Source organism: Zophobas morio, unplaced genomic scaffold (genome assembly GCF_036711695.1).
Source record: "Zophobas morio isolate AGI-343-1 ecotype UQ-CSIRO unplaced genomic scaffold, CSIRO_AGI_Zmor_V1 ptg000134l, whole genome shotgun sequence".
Lineage (NCBI taxonomy): Eukaryota > Metazoa > Arthropoda > Insecta > Coleoptera > Tenebrionidae > Zophobas > Zophobas morio.
The window spans coordinates 155,912-183,092 of NW_026972239.1; the positions used below are offsets into that span (position 1 = coordinate 155,912).

A 27,181-nucleotide genomic window follows, 5' to 3' on the forward strand; every position below is an offset into this window, starting at 1 on the left:
TAATGCAATTTTTAAATTCATCTACCGTATTTTATAGATATAAAAATTACGGTATGAACTGCCATAACTACGGTAGCCAAAGAATGGTTATATATTATTATGTACAACTATTTTTTAATTCTTTTATTTAATAATTAGTAGAACTACGTAAAAAATTATGCGCAAGGACCTCTATCAATTGGCCTTGCAGGGCAGAAAAACTCCGCTAAAAGATCATTAGTAGAGGCTGCCGGCTAGACTTATTCAATTACACCACTAAGTTTTGTTACAAAAAAAAAAAAACTCGGAGAGTGTGAGAGTACGAGTATCCTAGTGAAACATTACTGTGAAATATTTAAGCCTGAGTTATCTATGGCCTTAGAAGAAACGATTCAACAGCTTATATGCTTAGGAGCCGTTATATGCACTTACACTGTAAGGTAAAACAAAACAACAAAAAAAGGTGACTACACTCTATGACCTAGCTTATTATAAGTAGTTAATACACCTGATTTTGATTAATTAGATTATTAAAATTATTTTCTTTGGTAAAAACCTTTAAGTAAAACCACCAAGTCTCTACTATTGAAACCATTGGGCTTTTATTTTCGTGGTGAATTGATGCAGTACTGTTAATTAATGGTTCAACGGAGTTTATAAGACGCCATGATTGGTGGTTATTTTAACAATTGATAATCAAACAAAAATAAAGTGCAAGTATATAAAAAAAAAATAATAGCAAACCTACACCAGAACATGTAAAAAATATCTGAAAATATATAACAGGAAAATATAATTGTAATAAGAAACATTATATCAACCAGCGTTTTTTGTGATCAATGCGTTGAAAAGGATGCACTGGCGCTTGTCATTTTAACGACTAATTAGTTGTTCAAGTCTCTCAATAGCACTGAACTAAGATGACCCGGCCCTTTCGTTTTTTTTTAAATCCTCTAAATTCCAGAATGTCCAGGTATTGATTCCTGTGTAAGCTCGATAGTGAAGTTTTTTCTTTTGGGAACCTCTAGAGAGTTCCATGAACATGTCTGCCTTTTAAAAAGTGAACCTTGCCCTCAAAGTATTGGATTCTCAAGCGTGCCTCATAGTGGTACATAGCTCCCACAATTTTATAAATAAGGTATAAATCTCTTACTTACTAACTTTAAGCAAATAGTTTTAGTCATAACTATATATAAAATCTTTATAGCTCTCTTACAAATATAAATTTTGATGTAAGCGTTATGTGAACATACTGTTTATTAAGGTAAATTAGTTTATAACCCTTTAAATATGTAACTTATTATGGCTACGTTTTCATTATGTTATAATAAATATTGCCCTTCTTCTCTCCTGAAGGCATGTTTGCTTTTTCTCTAAGTAAGAATAATATTAGTACTGGTAATAACACCATTTTCATAGTGAAGTAATGCGATTTTTTTAAGAATTAAGAAGCTAGATAAATTTAGGCTCATCGTACTTTAATTTCTCCAGACCAAAAAGATAATTGTTTAATAGCCAGTTTTACTTTAAAAGAAAGATAAATTTTTAGTGAGCACATCGCTTACATTAAAACCGCTATTTATAAAATAGTTTCGTTAGGACAAGCCCCCATTACAGCTTATAATTGGGCTTTATTAGAATTACAAACTTAATAATTTAATGAATTTCTACTAAGAAACGTTTTTACTCAGAAACTTGTGGCAGTCAGGGGCCGAACCCCGTAGAAAAGAATAGGCTGTTCCGCATTGCGTGTTACTAGTTTATAGATTGCGTTAGTTGCTTTGAGGATTGTGAATATCTCTCGTTCAGTTTTTATTGATACATACATTATCTCCCTTTCAGTATGTCTTTTACAAGTAAGTAAAAGGCTTAATTGTATACTATAAATATCTAAAACTTTTATTGTTAATAACTTATAAAATATATATTATATTTTAATTTATTTCATAAAATATTAATGGCGTCTTCGTTTCAAGATTTCGGTGGAACAATAACTACTGATTCAAAATCCGAAAATACTAACACGGGGAGTAATCCTTTTAGTTCAAGCTTTCAAACAAATGCTTTAAAATTTGGTCAGGCCGCAGAGAATCCTACTTCGGCTGCACCTTCTCAAACATCTGGTTTTTCTGGTTTTGGAGTGGGTCCTAGTACTTTTGGAGGCAATACAATATTTGGTGCTTCCCTAATAACTACTCAGAACAATGAAAAATCTGGTGAAAACAAATCATTTTCTTTTGGTAATTCGTCAGAATTCGGAACTACTAGTGGAGGCTTGAACACTTCTCTTGGTACTAACACAGAAAAATCCTCAATATTTCAAAGCGACTTAACATTTGGAAAAAATTTAAATTTTTCGGGCACAACAAGTTCTTTTCAATCCAAAGGGCTTCCAACCTTATCAACCGATAAAACTATAATTGCAGAAGACAAAAAAACGTCAAACTTACCCTCCTCAGGAGTTACTTCGTTCTCTTTAGATAAAACTTCCACTTTTCAGAATCCATTTTCTTTCGGAGCTGGAAAGGTTAGTTCTCAAAATATAGGTTCTACTAAGGAAGTTAACGTTTCTTCTGTTGAATCAAACCCGCTTGAAACTAAAAATGTTTCTTCAGCTGCTAATTCTAATTTTACAGCTTCAGGGAATTTTTTTTTTGGTTCTACTAAAACTTTAAATAATAATTTTTCTTTTGAGACCGGAACGGCTGACACTAAGAGTGTCGGGGCTAATTCCAAGTCTAATATTAATCCTCTGAACACCGACACACAAGATAGAGTTAACAATATATTTGCTACTGCGAAAACTACAGATGTTCCAACCGGAACAACTGCAGGCAATCTTCCCTTTTCGAAAGAAAATATAAGTTATCAGTCTTCTGGATTTGGCTCGGTTCCTACTGCTTTGAATTCCGAAAAAGCACTGGGAAGTAGCTCTTCCAGTACTTCAGAAAGTGGAACTAAACCTTTTAGTTATGAACAATCTTCGACTTTGACCGGTAATTTTTCTTTTGGGAGTAATCCGGTTACTACTGACACGAAGGTTAAGGATTCCACCACACCAGGTACAGGTATCACTGCCTCTCAAACGGGTAGTGAGAATCTCCAACTAAAATCTAATTTTTCTTTGAGCTCCCAAAATCCTGCTCCCAATTTTACCTTTTCTACCTCAAAAGACATTGTTAAGCCTTCTAACGATTTTAAAAATGCTTCCACTATTTCTAACGCCTTTTCTTTCGGAAGTAATCAGCCTACCGTCACTACAAACCTCAAGAATACTTCCTCTCAAGAAACCGAGTCTATTGTTTCTCAATCAATGAAGGAAAAAAAAAACAATGAAGCGCCTTCTACTTCCATTCAAAGTTCTGTGCCTTCATTTGGCTTTCCCAGCTCTGCTGATAATAAAACAATTAATTCTGGACAATCTTCTACAGGCTCTGGAAATTTTTCTTTTGGGAGCCAAACTTCTATAAGCGGAACAGATGATAAGAAGACTACATCTTTAGCGGCGAATATAATTCCCTCTGAGCCAAGTACTCTTGCTTCTCTGCAAAGCAAAGATGCACAGACTTCTGCAACAACCTTTAACCTTCCCAGCACTGCTAGCGGTGCTAGTCAAGAAAATAGTAAATCATCAGTAGAGACTACTGAGAAACCCACTTCATCCTTTGAGCTTTCGACGGCGACTACACGGGCTTTTCCTGGAGATTCTTCTTCCGGAGACAAACTCAAGCCTGCCACAAGTTTCAATACTTTTTCTAAAAGTGAAGCATCTTCAGCTCCACCGCCGACCACTTCCAGTGCGTCTTCTCTTACTATTCCAGCTGGCGTTCAAGCCAGTGAACAAATAAAAAAAAAAATGGAGGAAATGGCCAGTGTGTTTATTTCAATAATTTTTATTGATATTTTATAAATTTTTTTTTGAAACAGAAAAACTTGATGAGAGAAAGATTGAATCGGTGTTAAATGAGTGGAAGCAGACAACAGAAGTTTGTGTTAACAAATATTAAACATTATAATAATAATAACTTTATTTTAGGTGAATATACAAAAGTTTATTGAACAGGCAGTGGAAATAGAAGGAATTGATCGCCAAACTCACGAAAATTATGAAAAAGTTTTAAATCTTTTATACTTTTCCCTTTTATTTTTTTAAAAAATTCAAGTATTTTGTATAATAATATGAAATCTTATTATTTCTTACTTTATGCGAGTGTGTTTATTGCTTTTTTTTTATCATTAATTAAAATTTGGTGAAGATTGTAACTCTCAACCGTCAAGTGGATGACTTATTAGAACAGCAAAAGCTTCTGGACAGTAAAATAGAGTTTGTTATGTCCCAGCAAGTTATTAAATAAATAAATAAAATTTTAACTTTTAATAATAATAAAAATAATACTAAAATTCAGAAATGTTAAAAAGTATATACATAAATAATAATTTATAAATTTATTTATTTTTATATAAAAGTTATAGTATATACTTTTTTTTGCTTGTAGGATGATCTTGACGGCGTGCTGAGCCAAATAGAAAACAGTTTATCCACACATAAAAACTTTAATAACATGAACTTATTGGGCAGCGCCGATCAAAAGCGAAGGAGATTGTATAGTCTCGCTGTTCAGTCCAATAAGAGAGTCTTTATTATTATTATTATCTATATTTTTATTGTTTACATTATTATATTCAATATATATTAAGCTATATATAAATTTATTCTCTTTACTATTTATAGATTATTGATGGCTAGTCAATCTTTTATATTTAGTTTTTTATATATTTTTTATATTTAACAATTTGCAATTTTCAATATTACTTTATATTAATAATACATTTATTACTGTAGAGTTCTTCTCTCATATTACTTATTATTGTAATGTGAGTTGTACTATCTATTTTTATTATTTAGAAATAAGTCATAGTATTTATTACTATTACAAACGCTATTATAATTTTTTTACATAAATAAATTAAATTTGTGTTTATATTATAATTCCTTTTTTTATTATTATTTAATAATTATTAATACATTCATATTTATTATTATTATTTAATATATATATAAATTTTAATATAAAATGCAAATCATATATTTATCGTAACTTTTTTACTTATTATTATAGTTAACTAATTTGGAAGAAGAACTAAAAGAGCTCATTAGCGACTTGAACAGAGCAGTTTTAAGGGGAGCAGATCCAGAAGATCCAGTTTTTTATTATTTTTTTTATCAAAAAGTTTTGGTGTTGTTTTTTTATAGAAAATGAGTGTATATAAAGTATTTAATCATAAAATAAATATATTCATTTAAATAGTTTATTTTACATTTATTATATATTAATAAAAAAACATTTTTATCAAAAGTTTATTATTTTCTATATATAAGCGCTTTCCAATATATTTTCATATTTATTTTTATCAAAAGAGTTTATAACTATTTATTATATTAAAATATTATCATATGCATATTTTAAATAAAAGTAAATACTACTTACTTTCCAAACTTTTAATGAATTTTTAGAAAAATATGAAACTTTAATATAAATAAATTTTAAAAACTTTACATATTTTTTAAGTATTTTGTAGATAAAATAAAAAAATAACGTTTACTACATAATTTTTTATATTTTTTCGTTATATATTTTTGCATAAATTATAAATGAAAATAAACAAATATTTTATAAGCTATTATTAAACTTTTATTTCAAATATTTATTATATATTTTACCAAACATATGTAAAATGAGTTTTTATTTATTTTTATAATAAAAATTTTAATTTTACTATTTAATACAAAATTTTTTTTAACATATATTTATCTTATAGATAATTAGCTTTTCTTTATTACAATTTTAAAATTTACACACTTTTCACGTAAACATTTTAAAAAAAGTACAGCAAACATAATAAAAGTGCATGGTAAAAGTTTTAATAATAATAAAACACATACAAACAAATACCTTTATTATAGTCATGGATATTATTATATATAAAATATTACACTGAAAACTTTATAAACTATAAATAATAAAATATTGTAACTAATAAACTTTAGAATACTAAAAAAAATTATTTTGCTTTCGTAAAATAATCTTTTTTACACCAACTTATATATATATATAAAATATACTTTTTGTAAACTTTTTTGAAAAACTTTATTTTACAAAAAAAACTTTTGTGAACTTTTATATATTTTTTGATAAGCATAAGCAATTATGATTATTTTTTTTCAAGGTTAGTCAAATTGTGAAAATATTGAACCATCACATGTCGTCGTTGCAGTGGATCGACCGCAACGCCGGGCAACTCCTCAATAGTATTGAAGAAGTTCGTATTAATTTATTAAATAATTTATTATTATATTTATTATTTATTTACTTATTAATTTCATTCTTTGTTTAATAGTTATTTTTTATTATTACTCCTTATTTATTTTAAATTTATTATTTATTTACATTTATGATCATAGATTTATTATTTGTTTATATATTATTATTACTTTTTCATGTATTTTTTATTTTTTATTAATATTTATCATTTATTATTATTTTTTATATATATTTTTGTTATTCATCTTCTATTTATAATTTGTTTATATATTATTATTTTTAATCAATTATATATTTTTTATTGTTATTATGATTAGTTATTATTATTAGTGTATAAGTTTTTTATTAATATTATTGTTAATAAATTTTATTTATTTATTTATTTATATATTATTATTTTTTATTTACTATTTATTTATTAATTAAAATATATTTATTATTAATAGAATATTATTTCTTTGCTATAATTATTATTTATTATGTTATGATATAACTTTTACTTATTACTAACACATTTTTATTAATATTCATTAATAATTGTTAAAAATTTTTATTCAATTCACTTTTATGTTATAGTTTACGTGAATTAAAACTTTTTTATAAAGTTTTAAAATTAATTTAAATTTTTATATTTTGGTTTGAGATCAAGTTGAAATTTTTTTTTAAAATCTACGGGAATTAAAAATTTTATTAAGTTTACTATAAATGTCTTGAAAGTTTTTTAAAAATTTATATTCTAGTTTTAGCTCGAGATGTGTTTATTTTTTATTTTAAATAAGTAAACATTCATTTTAAAAAATTTGATTTATTTTTGCTTAATCTAAAGCTAATATTAATAATAATGAAGTAGATTATAATAAAAAACTCTTATTACAATAAAGTGTAATTTAAATTTGGTTTGAAAGTTTATTAAAAAAAATTTTTTTAAAATCTTTTTTATTAACTAAAAAGTTGTTTAATTTATAAACACAAATTAATTTCTAATTTATAATTTGAAAATTTATATTTATTTTTCAACTTATTAGTTTTATCTGGAGATCGACTTATTAAAAGTTAATTAACTGAACTGTTTAACAAATTTAATATTATTAAATCACTTATTAATTTTGAGTTGACTCAATTAAATTCTTTGTTGATATTTAAAGTAAATTTATATAAAAACTGGTTTTTGTTAATTTGGTGATTCTTTTGCCTAAATTTTACTTAAATAATTGTTATTACCAAATTTAATTTAGTTTTCCTTGTAGTTAGTGTTCTTTTTATAGTTAATTTCAAGTATAGTCTACTTTGAAAGCGATTTTAATTAAAGTAGAACGTTACATTAGTTATTGTAAAAATAGATTTTATTGCTAAGTCAGTGGTTCTATATTAAAAGATTACAGATTGGAAAAGATTTTGCTTTTCTTTTTATTTAGTAATAAAAATTAGCTATCTTGATTTTGATTTTATTTAAATATATCTGTATATCTGTAAGGCCCTAAATTACTAATTCGAGGAATAATCTTTTTTAATTTTTTTTTAGATCAGTTCTCAAATGGATGGTTTAAAACTTGCTCATGATGTATAGGATCTTTTTATTTTTAATAAATTTAATTATATTTGTAACAAAGTTTTTATTTTGAGCCCGGATGTGATTTAGTGTATTGTATTATAAACTATTGGTATTAAACAGTTACATCTTTACTGTTTAGTGTTTATTATTAGATATTTCGATTAATAGTTTTCAACTAAAGTAACTATTTGAATAATTTCTAGATTTGATAGTTATTTTACTACAAACAGTTTTTTTTATTAATATCAACTTTAGCTTCATTTTTGCATTTCAATATTTTTACGGCATAACGTAAACTAAAATATAGATAAAAAACAACTTTTATAAAACTAATAACAATAAAAACACTAAATTTATTATAAAGATAATTTAAATAAATTTAAAATAATTTTTAAACCTCTCTTTTTAAAGGATTCCTTTTGATACAGTTTTTTTTATAGTATATAAACTCCATTCTATTTTAATTATTTAACTGAAATTTGCTTAGGCTTTTGAAAAGTAATTTTTAGAAAAGTGTTAATATTGTACAGGTTGTAATAATAAAAATTTTCAAATTGAAACATAAAAAGTCTACTGCAATTACTCTGAAGTACACAAAATTCTCAATATAACAAACGTAGAAATAAAAAATCTAAAGGTTTTTATGAAGCATAATGTTTGCATAATCGGTTGTTAGTTTTATAACTTTTCTGATAGTTTCATAAATTATTATACTTCAGAATTGAATTTATTGTAAAGATTGGTACTTAATTCATAAATTAGTTTGTTTTTCGGTAAACAGATGCACAGCGAAAATTTGCTATTATGGCAACTGTTTTTAAGTATTCTTATGTAAGGTAAATTTGAGTGACTTTTTCTTTTGATAAGTAAACCGAAATTATCTGAGAGGTCACATTTTGACTAATAAAAGATTCAAAGCAACTTGTACGGGTTAATAATTAACCTTTTGAGATGAATCTGAGAGCTATTTGCTAACTGTTTGATTTAACAAAAATAAGTTTTAATTAGTTTTTGCCTAGCTTTAAACCGTATATAATTATTACTAAACGCATAAGCAAAACTGATCTGCCGTATACGGTTTATTTTGTCCTTAACAAGAAGGTTTATTTGAGTTTAATCCAGTAAATTTTAATGGTATTGTAACTTGTAATACTTGTACAACCTTCCTAAAAGTTTACTATACTGGGCTTTACCGTCTTAGTGCTCTCGTAAGCGACGCAATATCACGAGCCCTATGGAAACCACCTTTTCGCAATTAGTATAAAAAATCTTTCAAGAATTATTTATTAGCTTTTCGCCTTCCGGCAAGTTAAACTTAGTTTTCTTAAGGTTACTAAAACTTTCGCTTCTGCTCACCAAAAAAAAAATTAGGTCCTACTTTTATTAATACAATCGTGGCTATGATATTATAAATATAAAAGATCTGTTGGCTATGGCCTTATACATAAGTTATTAATTAATATTAATCTTGGCAGATTTTAAGGATGTGAAGACGTTATTTTATAAGCAGAGAACGTGAAGCCTCACCTAAAAAATCATCGATGATAGAGTACAACAGCACACTCAAAATATTTATTTTAATTATAAACGGCTTATTTATTACAATGAACAGGTTAAAAAATCAACGCTGCAGCAGAGCAGACTGACGGCTTTGCTGAAAAAAAAAAAAACGAGTTTTTAAGAGCACCTGCAGGCCATAAGCGAGAGGTGCAAATTTCGAACGTTTTACGTCTATTTTGTTCGGTTCGATAAGCAGATTTCGGAACTTCATATTATATACATAAGTTTACACTGTAAAGTCTTCTCTTTTTTCCTCTTTTTTTTCTTGGGATGTTCTTCTTTTATTTTCTGTGCATTTGCATTAAAGATGTAATTATAAATTTCTAAAATGGGCCGTTAAATCTTTTCTATTTTTGGTTAAATTATAGTATTTTAAGAAATGGCCAGCTTTTAAGTGTAATAAAGATTTTTTTAGCTTCTTTTGTTTCGCTAGTTTAATAAATTAATATTTGGTAAAGCTAATTTAGATAAAGTTTGTCAATGGGTAATAAAAGATCTGCAGTCTGGGCTCATTTCAGTATTAAAGAAGGAGATGAAACCCGAATTATCTGCTCGCATTGCCACATAGAGCTCGTAAGGGGTACAGATATCTATATTTTTTTTACTTGCTAATAAGTAATATATATAAAATAGGTAAGCAGGGTACTACCACTCACTTACTAAGGCACCTTCAGCGGAGACACGCTAATGTTTTACCAATCTTAGACCCTACAATTGGTTTGTTACCTACCAAATATTAGCTTTTACATTAATTTATTGATTATTCAATGTTTCTATTAACTTCTTTAATTTCTTTTTAGCTTAAAATAAGTTGGGATAATTTTGGGCGTTGTATTTTTATAGTAAACTTTATAATAAATTGATTGTTTTTTTTCTCCACTTTTTTCCTCAACTTTCAAGATTTTCTTGCTTACCTAAGTTTTAAAATTTATTTGTAAAGTTTTTTTTTAGATCTGATTAAAAAATAACACGCTAAAATTTAGCTGATTAAAAAATTAATTTAGAGTAGATTACGTTATATATGCTTTTTTATAATTTTTAAGACTAATTAAAATTAGCACACAAGCCTCTTGAAACTTTTCAAGGATCTGAATCTTTTTTGCATTCTTTTGGAGAAGTTTCGTCTTCCGTCTATAATCATGTCTTGGAGTTATTATTAATTCAAACCGGTTTGTTTTTAATCTGTTGTGCATTGATTTAATTTTTTATAAAAGTAGAAAAGTTTAGATATAGTAACAAATTTTAAAACTATAAATTTTTTTACTAGAAATTTTATTTTTTAGCAGTAAATGTTCTTAAATAAAATATTGAAAAAAAGTTACGTAGAGGTAAATATAGCAGTAAACTAAAAAAATTTCTATTGAATTAATCTATTGATTTTATTTTAAATTTACAATAAGCGGGAAAATTTTTATTTGAATTTTAATGCATTAAACTTTTCTTACATATTTTTCAATTTATTTTTTTTATTTTCAACTTTATATATAAATCTTATAAAGTTTTAAATTCTTATACTAACTTTTATATATAAATCTGTAGGAGGAACCATCGATAAAATATACTCAACATCTCCTAATCGACGGGGCCTTACAGTCTCTCATCCTGCCATCTCTAAAATCTTTTCTAAATTAAAACTTACCGTTAAACACAGGCTGGTTACTGGTAAATTTAATTTTTTTTTCTAAAATTTTTAATAAAATTATTTTTAAATATAGATTCAAACATTTTTATTTACTGAGAAAAAAATAATAGTAATTAGTAGCAGTGAAGTTATACTACTGCTTTCTAGTTATTTAAGTTGTTTAATTTCATAAAGGGTATTATAAGCAAGGGTAGTAGAAATCTACAAAATCTCTTTTTTTAAAAAAAAATAATTTGGACCACGCGAACTTTATAAAAATATTAAAGTTAAAATTTTAATTAAAAGTTGAAAAGGAAAAGTTTAAATGTATTTTGATATTTTGTTTTTTTTAAGATTGTTGGTAGTTAAAGATTTAATTCATACAAGTGTTTATTATTTACGTAAACTTTAGGCTTCACAAGTTTATAATATTTGCTTTTAAAAAGTTATAATTTTTTTTTGTTAATTAAAAAAAATTAGAACTTTGTCAATAATTAAATAAATTTAGTTTTGCGCATTGTTTTGAAAAATTCGGGTTCGTTGGATTTAAATTTTTTTAATCTATTTATTAAAGTGTTTTATTAAGAAGAAAAGAACTGCACTTAAGAATATTTAAATAAAGACGATTTTATAAAGCTTGAAATTTTTTATTAAAGCATAAAAAAGTGATGTTAAGAAGAATTTCCAACGCAGTTAGTAAGTTACTAGAAAATTATGTTTAGTTTTACACATTAATTTAGATTTATTAAAACAGAGATTTGAAAAATTTATTAAATATATAAATTAAAGCATTTGGTAAAAATATTTTCTCACTCTGATTACCATTTGTGCTTAGCATAAAATTTTTTATTTTAATAAATTATCACAATTAAAAAAAAATAATTTCAAATGTTTTATAACATTAGTCTTGAGTGTACTACTTTTTATTAGTTTGTAAGAGAGACGACTCCAATTTCACACAAGACGATCTTAATTCTCTAAAAAATTCTTGTCTTGCTGCTCCCGAAATGAAAATTATTGTAACCCACGGAACTGAAACATTAATAAAAACTGCTCAATTTTTGGCACTCGAGTCTGAATTGGAGCAGAACAAGTTAATCATCTTGACTGGCTCTTTTGTTCCGCATCAATTTAAAAATTCCGACGCCGAATTTAATATAGGACTTGCTGTGGGTATATACGTTTTACGAAAATTTATATATCTAAAGATATCTTAATTTCTAAACTTGTGCCTAATTTCTTAAGTTATTATAGACTATTAAAGTATTTGAAATTATATTATTTATATATATTTTTTAAATTACAAGACTGAGAGCAACTATAATTTCTACCACTTCTTTACTGGAAATTTAAGAAATTATATAATTTCTTTATAAAAAAGTTCAACATAAAAGTTCTGTAGAGCGGACATGATGAAATGTTGAAAAAAAATATAATAATTGCTAGGGAAACTAATTAATAAAAATTTTAAATCCTAGAGAACGACTAAATAAATTTGCTCTTTTCTTTATACTATTTTTAATTATGTACTGTAATTATTTTAATTTCTAAATCTTAATTAACTTAAAAACGTAAGTAATCTTTTTTTATTTTGATTCTTTTTTTATTATAAACTAATTATAAATTTAATAATACTTAATCCCTTTTGTAAATCTTTTTAAAGTTCTGTCTAGAATATTTTATAAAATTATATAGTATTTATTTAATTTACAGTTTACTTGATATATAATTTTTACTTTAAATTTAGGGGCGAGCAATCTTCTCTCTTCTGGAGTTTTTATTGCTATGAATGGAGTCATTATTCCAGCACTTTCCTGCACACGTGGACCCAGCGGCCTTTTTTTTAATGCTTCTTTGATTTCTGGTTTTTTTTTAAACTAAATTAATATATTATTCAACAGATTTCTATTATTAATTATATTTTCGTTTCTATTTAATTTTTATACTTTTTAATGAGAATGATTACAATTTTATAGTTATCTTTAAAGAATTAGTAAAAAAATAATTTTTTTAACTTTTTTAAATTTATATCAGTAACTGTTTTAAGATATTTTATAAACTATTAGTTATTGTCATTTTTGTTATATCTTATATTACCATTACCATTATTCTATACGGTATGAATTTTTTGTGTTACGAAATTTCTATTCAATTTATTTTTTATTATTAAAATAAATGCAATTTAAAAAATTTAATGTAAAGTATAATTATTATATATTTATTATTACTATACACTATTCTTTTAACCTTTAATTAATGCTTTTACTTTTTGTTTGCATTTATATTATTCTAATATTTTGTAACTTAATAAAAATAATAATTTCTATATTTATAATTGTAATTGTAATTAATATTATATTATATTATACTTTATCATATTTTTAATTCTAACCGCAAAAGTTCGTCATCTTTATTTTTTTTTTTGTAAATTAATTACTTGTACAAAGCTAATTTCTAATAAATCTTTTATTATTTTGTTATTTATTTACTAATATATATTTAAGTGTTTATTTTATTAAGAATTCGCTGTAAATTATCAAAGGAACCTCTTACTTTACTTTTTATAAAATCTTATATATATATATATATTAAGATTTACCTTTTTATATTATTTCTCTACTTTGCAGTAAAAAAAATTTCAAGTAAAATATTTTAACTTTTTTTTATTACACGATTTAGTTTTAACATTAATTCTATTTTCTAAAATTCTATACTATTTTATATAAATAAATTTACCAGTGAATTCTTCATATCTCTACCTTTTTTTTAAATTCTAAAATATTATAATAATATTTTTATATTAACAAAATCTTCCTAAACTTTTCTTCTCAATAAAAAATTAAAATAAAAAATAAATATTAATAACAAAAAGTTAACATAATTCAAGTAAATAGATAAAAGAGTGAAAATAAAAAATAATGAAAAAATAATAGAAATAACTAAAATATTAAAATTTTATTTAATTTTTTCATAATTTTTTTTACCTTTAAAATATCAACTTTTACAAATTGTGTTTATATTTTATTACTATTGTACGTGAAATTTTTTTTAATGCTTATAACTTTTTTTCAAAGAAATATTTTTAACTTTGAAATAATTTTAAGGTTTTTTACTATTTTTTATTTACGAGTTAAAGTTTACCAACTTATATTACAATTATAATAAAAACTATAATAAGTTAACTAATTATATATATATATATATATATATATATATCAGAAATGGAATTACTTTTTAAAATTAATATTTAATTTATGAAAATTAAGTTATTTTTCTTTTTGGTTTAAACTTCTTTACGAGTTGCAGATTTTTATTTTTTATTTTTTTATTTAGTTTGGTACAACAATTTTTTTAAGTACTTTTATAAAGTTAATAACAAAAAGAATTTATATTATTTTTACTATTATTTTATAATTTTATAAAATATTATAAGAAACTTTTTGGAGTTTTTAAAGTTAATATGACTTTTATATTTATATAAACAGAAAATTTTAAATATTATAAAATTTATATTTTTATAAAAATTAAAATTTCTATTAAACTTTTTTTTGTAATTTGAAGAACTTAGTATTAATAGAGTTGTTATACTTCATGTAATACTTTTTTATCTTCTTTTTTTTTAATATTTAAAAGTTTTTTAAAATCTTTTGTTATTTTTACTTCATTTTATATCAAGTTGTTAGTAAAAGTTTTTGTATTTTCTAATATTTTTACTATATCCTCTTGACTATTTTTTTCATATTTTACCTTATACTAGAAAATTTGTTATTTCTTACCTTTTTGTTATTATTAGTTAAACTTTTTTGGAAAAACATTTTGAAATTATCTAAAAGTGTTCTAAAGCAAAACTTTTTATAATGTATTTATATATTAATAAGCTCTTATTATATACTTTTTATTCTATTCTTTTTCTATAGAATTTTTTAATATTTTATTATTTACTTTTTTTTTTTTAACCTTTTCGATTTTAGAAACTTTTTTTCTTTATTATTTTTTTAAATTTTATATTACGATTTTTAATTGTTTTTCTGCTTAAAAATTGTAAAACTTATACAAATTTAAATCTCGCCAAAAGTTTCTTATTTTTATATATAAATATTATACATTACTTTCAAGTTTATATAAGGATATTATATTATATTTTGATAATTATTAAAAATTATTAAAAAAGTTTTAGCTTTTTTAAAAAACCTATAATTATTTTATTTGAAATTTTATATGCCAGCTAGGAATATTATAAAATGTAAATATTTTGATTTAGATTTATTTTTTTTCCATTTTTTAATATTTTTTTTCATGCGATTGAACATGATTTAAATTTACTTACAAAAGTCTAACGAATTGCAATGTTAACAAAAATTAATGATTTTAAAATTTATAAAAAATGGTCCCGCCAATAAAGTAGAAATTTTTTATTAAAATATTTTTTGTACATAAAAATCTTTTAAAAAAATTTAATCTAAATATACTTTTTTTAATTGTAATAATTGTAGAAATAAAGTTCATTTCATTTCATTTTGCAGTAAAAAATTTTTTTTCTAAAAAACTACATTAAGCGGTTTGTAATGAAACGACGCAAGCCTTAAGAGAAATCGATTCGAGCCAATTACCAGCCGCTCCATTTTTAGAAGACGAAATTTACTAATAAATACTTAAACTTTTTTTTTTTTGGAGTATTCATATAATAAATGTTATCAACTTTTTTAGTTGTTTAGTGGATCTTCATTAAAAAATACTTTTATGTAGATATATTAAAATTTCAAGGTTACTAGTGAAACCAAAAAGGCTTAATATACAGCTAACCTTAGTATGAAGCAACTTTTTATACTATTCACTTATTTATAAACAGAAGAAAAGAGGCACACTTTATAATAAAGTTAATAAGCCCATATCATATATAAATATTAATAATCGTGAATTAGTAATAACGAATAAGTAAATAAAGTTAGTCAACTTTTATTTATGCGTTAACCTTTTTTTTCCATATAAAAAAAATAAAATTATAAGAGATTGAGTTTTTCGATCTCCTTTTCATCTTTAAATACTTTTAATAATTCTATGCAAATTTGCACTTCATTTTTTAAGTGAAGGCGAATGCACTTCCTCGCAAGAACTCGCACAAAATATAAAAGAGGAGAACAGCATATGTCCGTTATCCACTCAGCAGGGAGTACAGAGATGATCTTTACCAATAAAAAAAGGTTAGGATTGATAGACAACCCTCTATTGGTCAATTAAAGTTAGATAGAGTGTTACCTGCTGCACGTGATAAACAGCGAGGGCGGGGGGACAAAGTTTTAAGGAGGGTAACACACGTGGGTTTATTATGGAGTCCATCACAACGTCTTGCAGGGCAAAAATAGGCAAAATTCCGCTCCATTCCAAACAATTCTTCAAAATCTTATAAGTAAAAAGATGAATGTTTAGCTTGAAACAAATAAACAAAGTAATTTAAATAAAAAAGTTTTAAAATAATTTTAAGCCGTTCCAAATGTTGTATTATACTAATAACAATATTTGTTATAATGAATAAAAAGAATTTTATTAATAGTACAATGCATAATCAAACTGCAATTGTTATAAGTAAACAGCTTAGCCCAAAAGGAATGGCTAATTTCAATAAATTATTGAAATTTTTAAAAATTATATATATGTATATATTATACTGAAGTTTTTTAATAAACTAACAGAATTGTTAAAAAGTTCACAAACTATGTTTGCTACTTATAAAACTATTAAATTAAAAAAAATTATTGAAATCTGTAAAATTGAAATATTCCTAACACATTTTTAGACATAATAAGAAGCTAACTAGAAAATATGTAGACGACTTCATAACTTTGCAAAAAGTTTGGCAATATATATTGGGCAGTACTACGTGTGCAATCAATAGCTTTTCGCCCTTCGCTCGTTTTTCGTGATAAATCTTTTATTCAAAGGTTTTATTGCAGTGAAATTAAAAGTTTTTTTTGAAGAGCCCTTTAGACTGTATATCCTTTATTATTAATAAAACTGCATTAGCGAATCTTTTTGGATCGCTTTTTTTCAATGCAAAGTTTAAAAGGCCCAAAGAGGAAAGCAAAGCATAATTTGGAAAGTGTTTCCCTCTTTTTATCATAACAACTGTACTGAGTGATTGGAATAAACTCAGGTGCACGTTGGACTGATATAGGTATGGATGTAATTATCGGAGCAAATTATATGAACGAGGACCATAAGCTTTTCTTTGATCAGCCTTTTACTTAAGGAAGCATATGGGAGTATTTGTTCTGCATTTAAACAAAGCGCTTTCCTTAGAATTATTACATTTAATTGCTATGCGCTACCAGTGAAACCTATTACTCTCCCGTCATGATAATTGCAACCAAGTAAAAAAATTGTTATGAAGGTAGAGGTGAGAGTAAAAGCAGGCCAATGAAAGATTACCTACTCGAAAACTAAAAAAGTATTTTCATTATTTTTTAAGCGTGTAAATAAGCTTAACGACTCTTGAAAGAACGTAGCATGGCGCAAGAAAAAACATTATTTATGGTTATAACTTTAAAAAAATATTAAAGTGCTTAAAGAAAATAAAACTTGTATAATGTATGATAAAGCAGCCAGATATATTTTTTTAATTTGACGGGTCATAAAAAAAGAGAAACAAAAGTATTCGGTAAAGTCATTAAAAAGTTCCAAAATAAAAAGCACAACTCATAAGTTAAAAATTATATAATTATGCAAAACTTTTAAGGAGCGGGTAATTAACGTCAGAGAAACGGCCGAAGCAAACTCAACTTTTGGGAAGTATACAAAATGCTCAACATACTTTTTTAATTTTTCAAGAATAGCAGAGGAAAGAACCTATTATACAATAAAATATGAGTAAAAACGATCCAATCAGGGGTAAAATAAGTATATAACGTACAGAAATAAAAAGATCGTACGTACTTTCATTGCTTGATTCTCTAATAAAAATGCGTAAGTAGTACTCACGTGAAGGATAAACCGCTTAAGGCGTATAGTTTGAAAGTATGCAGCCACATTCCACGAATGCGTAATGAGGCCTGAGAGATATGAGACAAAAAAGAAAATAATAAAAAGTATATTTAATATATATAACACTAATAAGTATATAGATTATAAAATTAAAAATAATAATAGTAATAATAAAATTGATGGTATAAATCATAAGCACGCGCACTAGACACATGCGCCCCAACAACTTAAAAATTCCGCACGATGGAAATATACCAGTCAACTTTGGAATAATGACTCTTTCAAAAACGGGCGGGATCAACCGTAAGTCTAATTCGTTAGGCCCTTTTAGAAATTTAAAAAAAATTATTTTTCTTATTATAATCATATTTTCTGCTATAATAAAATATTTAAGTTAATAAATAGTTATATTTAATAAGAAAAAGTATAGCAAACTATTCGGAAAACAGTTAGCTACTTTCATATATAAATAAATTCGAATATAAAAAAAATTGCTACTTATTACTCACGATAAAGTTAAATGATAAAATATAATGGTAAATAATATTATAAAATATTAATCAAAAAAAGTTTTATGCAAAGTTTGCTGCCTTAAATAATGTACAAGTTAATAAAATATAATAAAAATAAAAAAAATAATAGGTTTAGAGTAGTAATTTTCATTATTAACATCAAAAGTTTTACTGCTTATAGTGAAAATTATTATTTAATGTAATATTATGAAAGAAAATTATTATTGATTAATATAAAGTTTGCATCTTAAAAATATAAATTTAATAGAAAATAATTTAATCTTACGTATTAGTAGTTTTTATATAATAAAAATTCTATATAAGTTTAATTATTTTTTTATATTTCTTATTTATAATAAAAAAGCTTTTATAATTGCTTATTATTAAAAAGTTTTTAAGTAGAGTAAATATTTTGTTATAGAACAAAAGTTTAATAAAAATGATAACCATTTATTGGATCTCCGTACTTTAAAAGTAATTCGAACCAATTCATGCTTTCAAGCGGTGTAGAATTCAACTTTTACAAATATATAAAAAACTTTTAGGACTAACTAATAAAGTAGAAATAATATAAAAATGAAAAATGTTTATATAAAACAGAGAATAATAAAAGTATAATAAATAAAAATTATAATGAAAAATTATACGAGTAATAATATAAATCTAAATTTGTAAGTATATATAATAGTAATAAATAAAAATAATTATAAATAAATGATAAAAATTATAAGAATAAAACAAATAATAAAAATATATAAATAAGTAGATAAATAAAGCAATATTTATGTAGAATACATTAATGATTAGAAAAAAGATAAAACAAATTAATACAAAAAATAAAGCGACACAGCCGGAGTAAACATAAATTTAGTGAGAAGGATATATAATAAGATAACGAAAGTATGAACGAATAAAAAAAACGTGCAAAGTATGAAACCTCCAATGGCGTCCATAATAAAACCTCTAAATGCACAAAGGGCAGTATAATTTTTGGAATGCAGAGAGATGCAAAGGCATCCTTGTAAGAGTTGGGGTCGGTTTCGCGCCAGCTTCTGAAAATTTCTAGAACTCCTATAAAAAATGATATAAAAATTAAGTATTAAATAGTAGGGGAGCTTGTACACTATTAAATAAAAAGATATATATATATAGAATTTCACTAAAATTTCAGCAGAGCAAAAGTTGAATGACCAATGGATGATGATTTAATTAGTGCAATAGGCTAATCATATAATAACTTTAAGCCTTAATGCTATTTATTAGTTATAGACCGTAGAATTATAATATATTGCATAAGTTCAAATCACTAATTATAATGAGACAACACTTTAACCCCAAAATAATAAAATTAACTGCGATGATAAATTTATTTATAAGCTAAAATATCTTTAAGAACTGATGCAAATTACAATGATTAACCAATTGTAAGTGATATTATATATTAAATGTATATCTAAAACTACAACGGGATGCTGATAAAGTATTGAGTCAGCAGAACTAATAAAGCTCTCGTGTAACATTACACAAATGTGGGATAGTAGAGTCAATAATTATAGTGAATTTCTAACCTTCCAAAGTTCCGTATTTCGGATCAGCATCTACAAAAACGCGAGATTTATAATCTTGATACTTTTCTATTGGATAATATCTTTTAATAATATTATAAACTCATAGTTTATAACAAACGTATTTACACCGTAAAACAGATTATATTTCACAAGAAGATAATAAAGTATAAAGTAAAATAATATAGTGAAATTTATAAAATTATTGGGAAAAATTGTAATAAAAATGACAAAGTTTGGTTGGTGATAAATTATAAAATCTACCAATAATTTTTCTATAAAGCCAAAAATATATTTTACTTGTAATGAACTTACAAAAGTAAACTAAATGTAACGAAAAGAGGCGTATATTATTTTTATATGCTTTATAAATAAAAATAGCTATTTCTATGTAAAACACTAAACAAGTAAAACGTTGTGGAATACTTATAAATCAAAATTTGTAATAAAATATAATGCGCCAATAATAAATCGAAAAAAGCTTAAAATTTATTCAAAACAAAACTTCCTACCAATAATAGAAGCGGGCAAGCCAGCAGAGCAATAAGTAAACAAATGATCTTCTTCCTTTTCCTCTTTATCAGCAGATAGCCCCATGGGTGTGGCTCGCCTTAAATTTTCGCGCTCTTTTCTCCTCAACTTATCATTATCATTTTTTTTACGGCCAAAAGAATCAGTAACGTCTTCCACTGGAGGAATCATATCGATGATTCCTTGTTCTTAATAAAATGTAATTAAAACATAATAATTATATAATAGGAATAACTAAAATAATCATAAGAAATACGAAAGCATAAGTCGTTTAAGTTCAGTAATCATCGTAATGAAAACGTTTCTGTTGGTCGAAAGTTTTGTGGAATGCATTCTTCACTTCCACATGATAACGGGCTTCAAGTTCGCTAATGATAGAAGCCTGCAAAATAATGAATACAAAATTATAATGAAATATAATAATAATAAACAAGTGACGTTAAATCAATAATAAAACACAATAATTGTTAAAATAAGCAAAATTTAAAAATAATATTTAAACTGAAAAATAGTTATTAGCATACTATGAATAAAATTTATTCAATAATTATAAATTTTAAAAAAAAAGGGAATAATAAAAATATTGTGAATGATATATATTATTTTATAAAACAAATTTAATATATTATGTGAAAAATTTTACTAAATAAGTTTATTAATAAAAAATATTATAATTAATACTTTAAGTAGAAATTTTTTTTTATAAACATAAAAAAATATTATTATAAAAATGTTGCATATAATTTTAAAATAATAACAAAAAAAATTTTATAAAAAATTAAAGAGTTATATTATTATTAACTTTTAAAATAGCAATAACAAATGTATACATTAAAAACTACAATAACTTTTATTACAATTTTTTTTAAAAAACACATTAAATTATAAACTTTAAAGAAAAGATATCAATACAAAGTTTATATATAAACTATCGACTTAAAAATATTAGAGTAACATTTTATTATAAAAAATTAAGTTGTTATCAAAAAAAGTGTTTGTGAGAATCTTTAACGGAACTCAAAAAAGTATTTATTTTTTATATAAACTCTTAAATTATAAAAAAAAAATTAAAACTTTACAATAAACTATAATGAAAACTACAATATTCAAATAAAGTTGATGATTTGTATTTTTTCTCCAACAACTTTTCAATTTTTATAAACTTTTATAGAGTAATAAACAAAAAAAAATTCATAGTAAAATATAATAAAAACTACAATATTCAAGTAAAATTGGAAATTTTTTAATACTCTTCCATCCAAAAAGTTTTTTGTTTTTAAAATAAACTTTGTTATAATAATATAAATAGTAAAAATGTTATAATAAAATAGAGGAAAAAAAATTAAAACTAAATAATGACACTTTTTCCCTTAAAATAATAAAATTTAAAACTTTATTTTTATATTTTCTAATCATAATAAATAAAACTACAATATTTGGGTAACCAAACATGCTGATAATTATGTAAATCTAAAAGTTTCTTATTATTTATAAACTTTTCCTTAATAATCAAACTAACAAAAATCTTTATAATAAAAAAGTACAAATAAAACTTAGATAATACTTTTTCATCCAAACAATCAATAATTGTGTGAATCTCAGACCAAATCCGCTGGAAAAACTCAAAAAGTTTTTCATTTTTTTCTTTTTCTTTGGTAAAATTTTCAAGTCGAGACTCTATAGCCGCTATATTTTGTTGAAGCTCGCAGGAATGTTGATCATTTTCCTATAAATTTATGTGTAAGACAGAAATAGTTTATTATAAACTAAAAATTATTGTTGGGGGGAAAAAAGAGCATTTTATTGGTAATACGTTAAAACTTGAGGAAATTTTATGAATATTTATATCGAGCCTGGAAATAAAGTCGGCAACGCTCGTTAACGGCTTTTCAGGCAGCCTAAGAAGAATCAATAATAGAAAGTTTTTCATTATTTTTAAGTATAAATACATATATAATAATAAGTAAAAATTTAACAACAAACAAAAAAGTAAAAAGTAAAAAGTAAATAGAGAAAAGTGATGAGAAAGAAAGAAGAATAAGAAATTTCTTATAGTAAAAAGTAAATAATTTTAATAAAAAATATATAAATTTCTTATTATTAAAGTTTTATATAAAAAGTTCGATAATTTTTATTATGACAATAATATTTGAAAATAAGGAAGTATATATAAAAATTCTAAAGTTTGTATAAAAAGTTTATTATAAAAATAATTACTATTAAGAACTTTTAAACTTCAATCAATTTAAAAAATATATATATAAAATGCAAAACTTTTAAAAAATTAACGATAAAAAAAAGTTTAAGTTTTATTTTAAAATAAGTAAAAAATATATTAAGAACGTTAAAAGGTAAAAATAAATGTCCCCCGGCTTAATACATATATATATATAATATTTCACTTTTAAACTATTATAAATTTAGTATATTATAGTTACTAAAATACTTTTATATTCTATAATAATAAACTGTATATAGTATATATATATATAAACATTTAATGAAAATTATAAATATATATAAAGCTTTATAAAGGTGTACAAAAAAGATTAATATATAAAAAGTTATAAAGTTATACATATAGTAAAATGAAAACTACAAAAAATATTTAAAAGGCTTATATAAGTAAAAGTAGTTAAGGAATTAATATAATAAAAAGTTGTTAAAGTAAAAAAGTTAATGAAAACTTTTTAAATAAAGAAGTGTATCGTAAAAAATAACAAAAATAGTTTTATAAAAATACTAAGATATAAAGTGCAATAATTATACGTTGAAAAAGAAATATTTATTAAAATAGAGTAAGAAAAATAAAAATTATAAAAAGCAAAAAAACAATACTATAAATAAAATAACTTCTATAAAATTTAAAAAATAACAAATTTTTTTTTTTAAAAATATTAAAGTACTCAAAAAACTTTATAAAAGCAAAAAAATACTGAAATCTAAAAGGTAATGAATTAACTTTAATAATAGTTATTCTTATTAAATCCGGTTATTTTAATTTCCTACATAAACTTTAAATTTATATTAAAAGTTTTAAAGTAAAAGAAATCTTTCAAAAATTATTAGTAAAAAAAAAGTATAAATTTAAGTTATAAGTGATTTAACTAAATATCCTTTAAAAATTAAAAACTTTAATTAAAAACTTATATTTTATTTTTTAAAAAAAGGTTTTTTAAAAGAATTCACCGAATTATAAAAAAGTAATTACAATAAAAAAACTAAAAAAACTATTGAAACCAAAGACTTACTTTCCATCATTAAAATAAGAAATATTTCTAAATAAACTTAATAGAAGTTGACACAAATTTTATTAATACGTTCTAACAAAAAAAATTTCAATAAGAATTAACAGAGTAAGTACAAAATCCAAAGTTACAAAATTCTTTCTAAGAAAACTCCTAGTTTGTATAATTTCTATAGCAAAAACTATATTTATAATAAAATTAATATTAAAAAGAGTTATTAATAAATACAAACATGAAACGTATTAAGATTTTATTAAGAAATAATCCCAATAAAAATGTCCAGTAAAAGTTTAATTTAGTATAAATTTTTTTATTACATGTAAAATTAATAAGGAAACTTTAATTATTAAATAAAAAGAAAATATCAAATAAACTATAAAATAGTTGTGATAACAAAGTTTTTCAGAAATTCTTCTAAAAACATTTTTATTAAAATATAAATTATGAAAAACTTGAATATTTTTTAATAACAGTAAACGTAGTAATAAACTTAAATACAAGATCTTCAATCAAAATTATATTATTAAAAAATTAACTTTGGAATTATGGTCGATAAAACATTTGACATGCTTTTGCCCTTTATATCGTCTTGTAAATTTAGCTTAACAGCCTTAAACGCGCCTCCTTTACGGATTTGTTCTCGTTCCCACTTAACCATCTGCTTAAAAAAAAACAATGCTAATTGTTAATTAATTTAGACGGAAATGATTTAATTAATTTAAAAAGTAACTAGAATATAATAAATATAAAAAACGTTAACATTAGTATTATATATAGTAAAAATATATATATATATAAATAAAGTGAAAAAGTTTGATTTACATAAAGTTAATATATTATAAAATTATGAAGAATTATACTTTTTCTCAAATAATAGGTTTTACAGAAGTAAACTAAAATTTATAAATTGCTTTTTAAAAATTAAAAAAAAAATAAATAATTTATAGATAAAAATGAAAAGTAATTTAAACTACTATAAAAAAATTTAAATTTAAAGTTGATGAATATATATTATTATTGTTATAAATATTTACAGAAATTATTAGATGTTAATAAATTATACTAAATGTTTATAAATTTACGAAAAAAAACATAATTAAAATTCCACTTTTTCTAAATTTAAATCAATGAAAATAAATAAACAGGCTTCAACTTAAAATATAAGTTAATATATGTAAGAAATAATTTTTATTTAAACCTTTTTGCTCTAATTTTATATAAAAGGGGAAAATTTTATAAAATAGATTTTAAAAAAAACTTTTTAAGAAATTTAAATCTACTTTAAAAAATTTACTAACAAATGTATAATAATCTCAAAATAAAAAAAGATTATAAGTGCAAAAGTGACACATACCTCAGAAATTATTAAATTTCACAGAAATGTACGATAATTATAATATAAATATCAATAACTCATTATAATTAATATAATTATAAAAACTAAGAAGCTCAATATATAATAAATGCATATATATTAAACTTCATCTTCACTGGAGAATTGAGTGTCCGCTTCATCTTGAGCTAAGTGCAACTGAGTATCACCGGAATTAGAATCAAAATAAGCAGATTCAATTTCTTTTAACTTTTTTTCTTTTTCAACAGCAGTACAATCGCCTTCAGGCAATTAATGCAAATTTATATAGTAAAAGAAAATTTAGAAATAATTAATAAAAATTTTAAATTATATAGAAAATAGCAATATATCTGGTAAAGATAGTAGATAATGGAAAATATTTAAAAAATATAAAAAAAATTAAAGTGTGAAATTTTATTTAAAAAATTAAGTTTACCGAAAGGCAAAATTTGATCTTGCCCCATATTTTCAAGTTCAAGAATTTCTGGCTTTTCTTCATCATTACTTAAAGAAATAAATTCTGCAGCCTGACGAGCTCTTTCCTATCAAAAAAAAACAATTATATATAATATTTAAAAAGTAGGCTATACAAAACTACTCTCTTTTTCCTAGCAAAATGAATTTGATTGGCATCAGGAATTATTGTGTAATTAGTATTTAGTAAAAAGCTGGATTCCTTTAGTTCTTTAGAATGTAATTCGTCTAGAGTACAGGAAGAATCTTCAGAATTTTTATTTTCTAAAGTTTCTTGTGCTTCGCGCAATAGAACTCGAGTGCATTTTCCTTTAAGCTCATTAAGTTTTTCTTGAGTATATTCTCCCATCAACCCACGGCCATATGCCGTAACAGCTTTATTGTATTAGAAAAAGTATATTAATTTATATTTTATACATATATATTTTTTATTTAGTAAATGAAGTAAATTAAAAAAAAAAAGTATACATTCTTGGTCATCTTGATTTTCAAAGGAGACCACTCTGACCTTTTGCCCTTTAGAAAGTTTTTTGCTAGCATTCGACTTTTTAACTTTAAATAAAAAGTCTTCTTTTTCTTCCTTTTACGTTAAGTAAATATATTAAAAAAATAAATGTAACAAAGGTTTTCATACTACAAGAGAAAGTTTAAGGGGAAAAAAAAGGTCATGCAAGAACCTCGGTTTCATAACTTATTGGGCCTATCCTTTTAAGTTCCGATGAAGATTTATTACTTTTTCCCGTATTCAAAATTTGTAGCTTTTGTTGTTCAGACTCAGAAGAATACTTCTCAGTACTTTCGTTCACAGGAACGCTGCAAAGGCTGAGCACCTCTACATCCTTAGAATCGCTAACTTCCTCAACCGTAAAAGGCTCTTCAGAATCCTTTCTTCTAAATGTTTTATTCGATTTCGCTTTTTTTTTAAACATCTTCAATGAAAAGCCCACATGAAATTATGGAGTTAAAGTGAAGCATCCTTTGTTTTTCCGTAACAGCAAAAATTTTATACAAATTTTCGCAGGGTGTAAAAAAAGGGCAAGCAAAGGACCACTAAAAGTTTGCAAGTTGGGGCCGCCCACGCCCTCCACTTCGGTCTGCGCCGCCTTTAAAACAAGTTTGAAACAATTGTTAGTCTTTTAAAGTTTCACGTTTATAGAGAATAAATCAACTTTTTACAAAGTATTAACATATAAATATTAGTGTATAAGGTTTTAAGTAAATAAATATTATATTATTATACTATAATATATATTTCTGCTCTAGAAGTAAGAATAATATACAAGTAAATTACAGCTTACGCATTATATTTATAATTAGTGTAATAATATTATATTTGCTAAAAATATAAATATAACATTAAAATATTCTTTATACTATACTAGAATTTGTGTGAAGGTTTAATGACTAAAAAAACTTTAGTAAAAACCAAAGCTGCACTTTATCGAGAACGACGCTACTAGACAGGAATGCCCCACGTAAAAACG

At 23.6% G+C, this 27,181-nt stretch overlaps 3 protein-coding genes across 6 annotated transcripts; 2 read left to right on the top strand and 1 right to left on the bottom strand.

Moving 5' to 3' along the window:
• Positions 1–1,761: 1,761 nt before the first annotated feature.
• Positions 1,762–7,900, top strand: LOC135145242 (nuclear pore glycoprotein p62-like). 4 transcript variants are annotated; one of them, XM_064077351.1, is made up of 12 exons: positions 1,762–1,835; positions 1,956–2,975; positions 3,026–3,047; positions 3,109–3,338; positions 3,411–3,851; positions 3,907–3,965; positions 4,016–4,093; positions 4,236–4,322; positions 4,476–4,613; positions 5,100–5,183; positions 6,208–6,300; positions 7,825–7,900. In XM_064077351.1, exons 1-12 carry the CDS (start codon positions 1,823–1,825, stop codon positions 7,867–7,869), a joined length of 2,310 nt encoding a protein of 769 aa, XP_063933421.1. In that variant the 5' UTR covers positions 1,762–1,822; the 3' UTR covers positions 7,870–7,900. The 4 variants fall into 4 exon arrangements, with proteins under 4 accessions (XP_063933421.1, XP_063933420.1, XP_063933419.1 ...); XM_064077350.1 differs by having other exon boundaries at positions 1,956–3,047; positions 3,109–3,157; positions 3,220–3,851; XM_064077349.1 differs by having other exon boundaries at positions 3,109–3,851.
• Positions 7,901–9,894: 1,994 nt separating this feature from the next.
• On the top strand, positions 9,895–12,916 carry LOC135145258 (uncharacterized). The gene is made up of 6 exons (XM_064077371.1): positions 9,895–9,994; positions 10,048–10,131; positions 10,473–10,583; positions 10,954–11,076; positions 11,966–12,208; positions 12,783–12,916. The coding sequence occupies exons 1-6, from the start codon at positions 9,895–9,897 to the stop codon at positions 12,914–12,916; spliced, it is 795 nt and encodes a 264-aa protein (XP_063933441.1).
• A 3,119-nt stretch (positions 12,917–16,035) lies between these two features.
• On the bottom strand, positions 16,036–26,528 carry LOC135145259 (PAX3- and PAX7-binding protein 1-like). The gene is made up of 18 exons (XM_064077372.1): positions 26,375–26,528; positions 26,166–26,277; positions 25,822–26,072; positions 25,660–25,765; positions 25,350–25,483; positions 24,406–24,527; positions 22,435–22,519; positions 22,186–22,347; positions 20,878–21,003; positions 20,603–20,809; positions 20,094–20,159; positions 19,463–19,596; positions 18,973–19,042; positions 18,269–18,337; positions 17,966–18,081; positions 17,762–17,878; positions 16,292–16,435; positions 16,036–16,218 (listed from the first exon to the last, which is right to left on the bottom strand). The coding sequence occupies exons 10-18, from the start codon at positions 20,790–20,792 to the stop codon at positions 16,036–16,038; spliced, it is 1,089 nt and encodes a 362-aa protein (XP_063933442.1). The 5' UTR covers positions 20,793–20,809; positions 20,878–21,003; positions 22,186–22,347; positions 22,435–22,519; positions 24,406–24,527; positions 25,350–25,483; positions 25,660–25,765; positions 25,822–26,072; positions 26,166–26,277; positions 26,375–26,528.
• Between the last annotated feature and the right edge of the window lie 653 nt (positions 26,529–27,181).

Coding starts and splice junctions, on each gene's coding strand:
- LOC135145242 (XM_064077349.1), top strand. Junction 4,094..4,235: donor CTCACGAAAATTATGAAAAA/GTTTTAAATCTT, acceptor AATTTGGTGAAG/ATTGTAACTCTCAACCGTCA. Junction 6,301..7,824: donor TCCTCAATAGTATTGAAGAA/GTTCGTATTAAT, acceptor ATTTTTTTTTAG/ATCAGTTCTCAAATGGATGG.
- LOC135145258 (XM_064077371.1), top strand. CDS start 9,895: ATGGGTAATAAAAGATCTGCAGTCTGGGCTCATTTCAGTATTAAAGAA. Junction 11,077..11,965: donor TAAACACAGGCTGGTTACTG/GTAAATTTAATT, acceptor ACTTTTTATTAG/TTTGTAAGAGAGACGACTCC. Junction 12,209..12,782: donor TAATATAGGACTTGCTGTGG/GTATATACGTTT, acceptor CTTTAAATTTAG/GGGCGAGCAATCTTCTCTCT.
- LOC135145259 (XM_064077372.1), bottom strand. CDS start 20,792: ATGATTCCTCCAGTGGAAGACGTTACTGATTCTTTTGGCCGTAAAAAA. Junction 19,597..20,093: donor GAAATACGGAACTTTGGAAG/GTTAGAAATTCA, acceptor CATTTTTTATAG/GAGTTCTAGAAATTTTCAGA. Junction 17,879..17,965: donor TAGAGAATCAAGCAATGAAA/GTACGTACGATC, acceptor ATTGTATAATAG/GTTCTTTCCTCTGCTATTCT.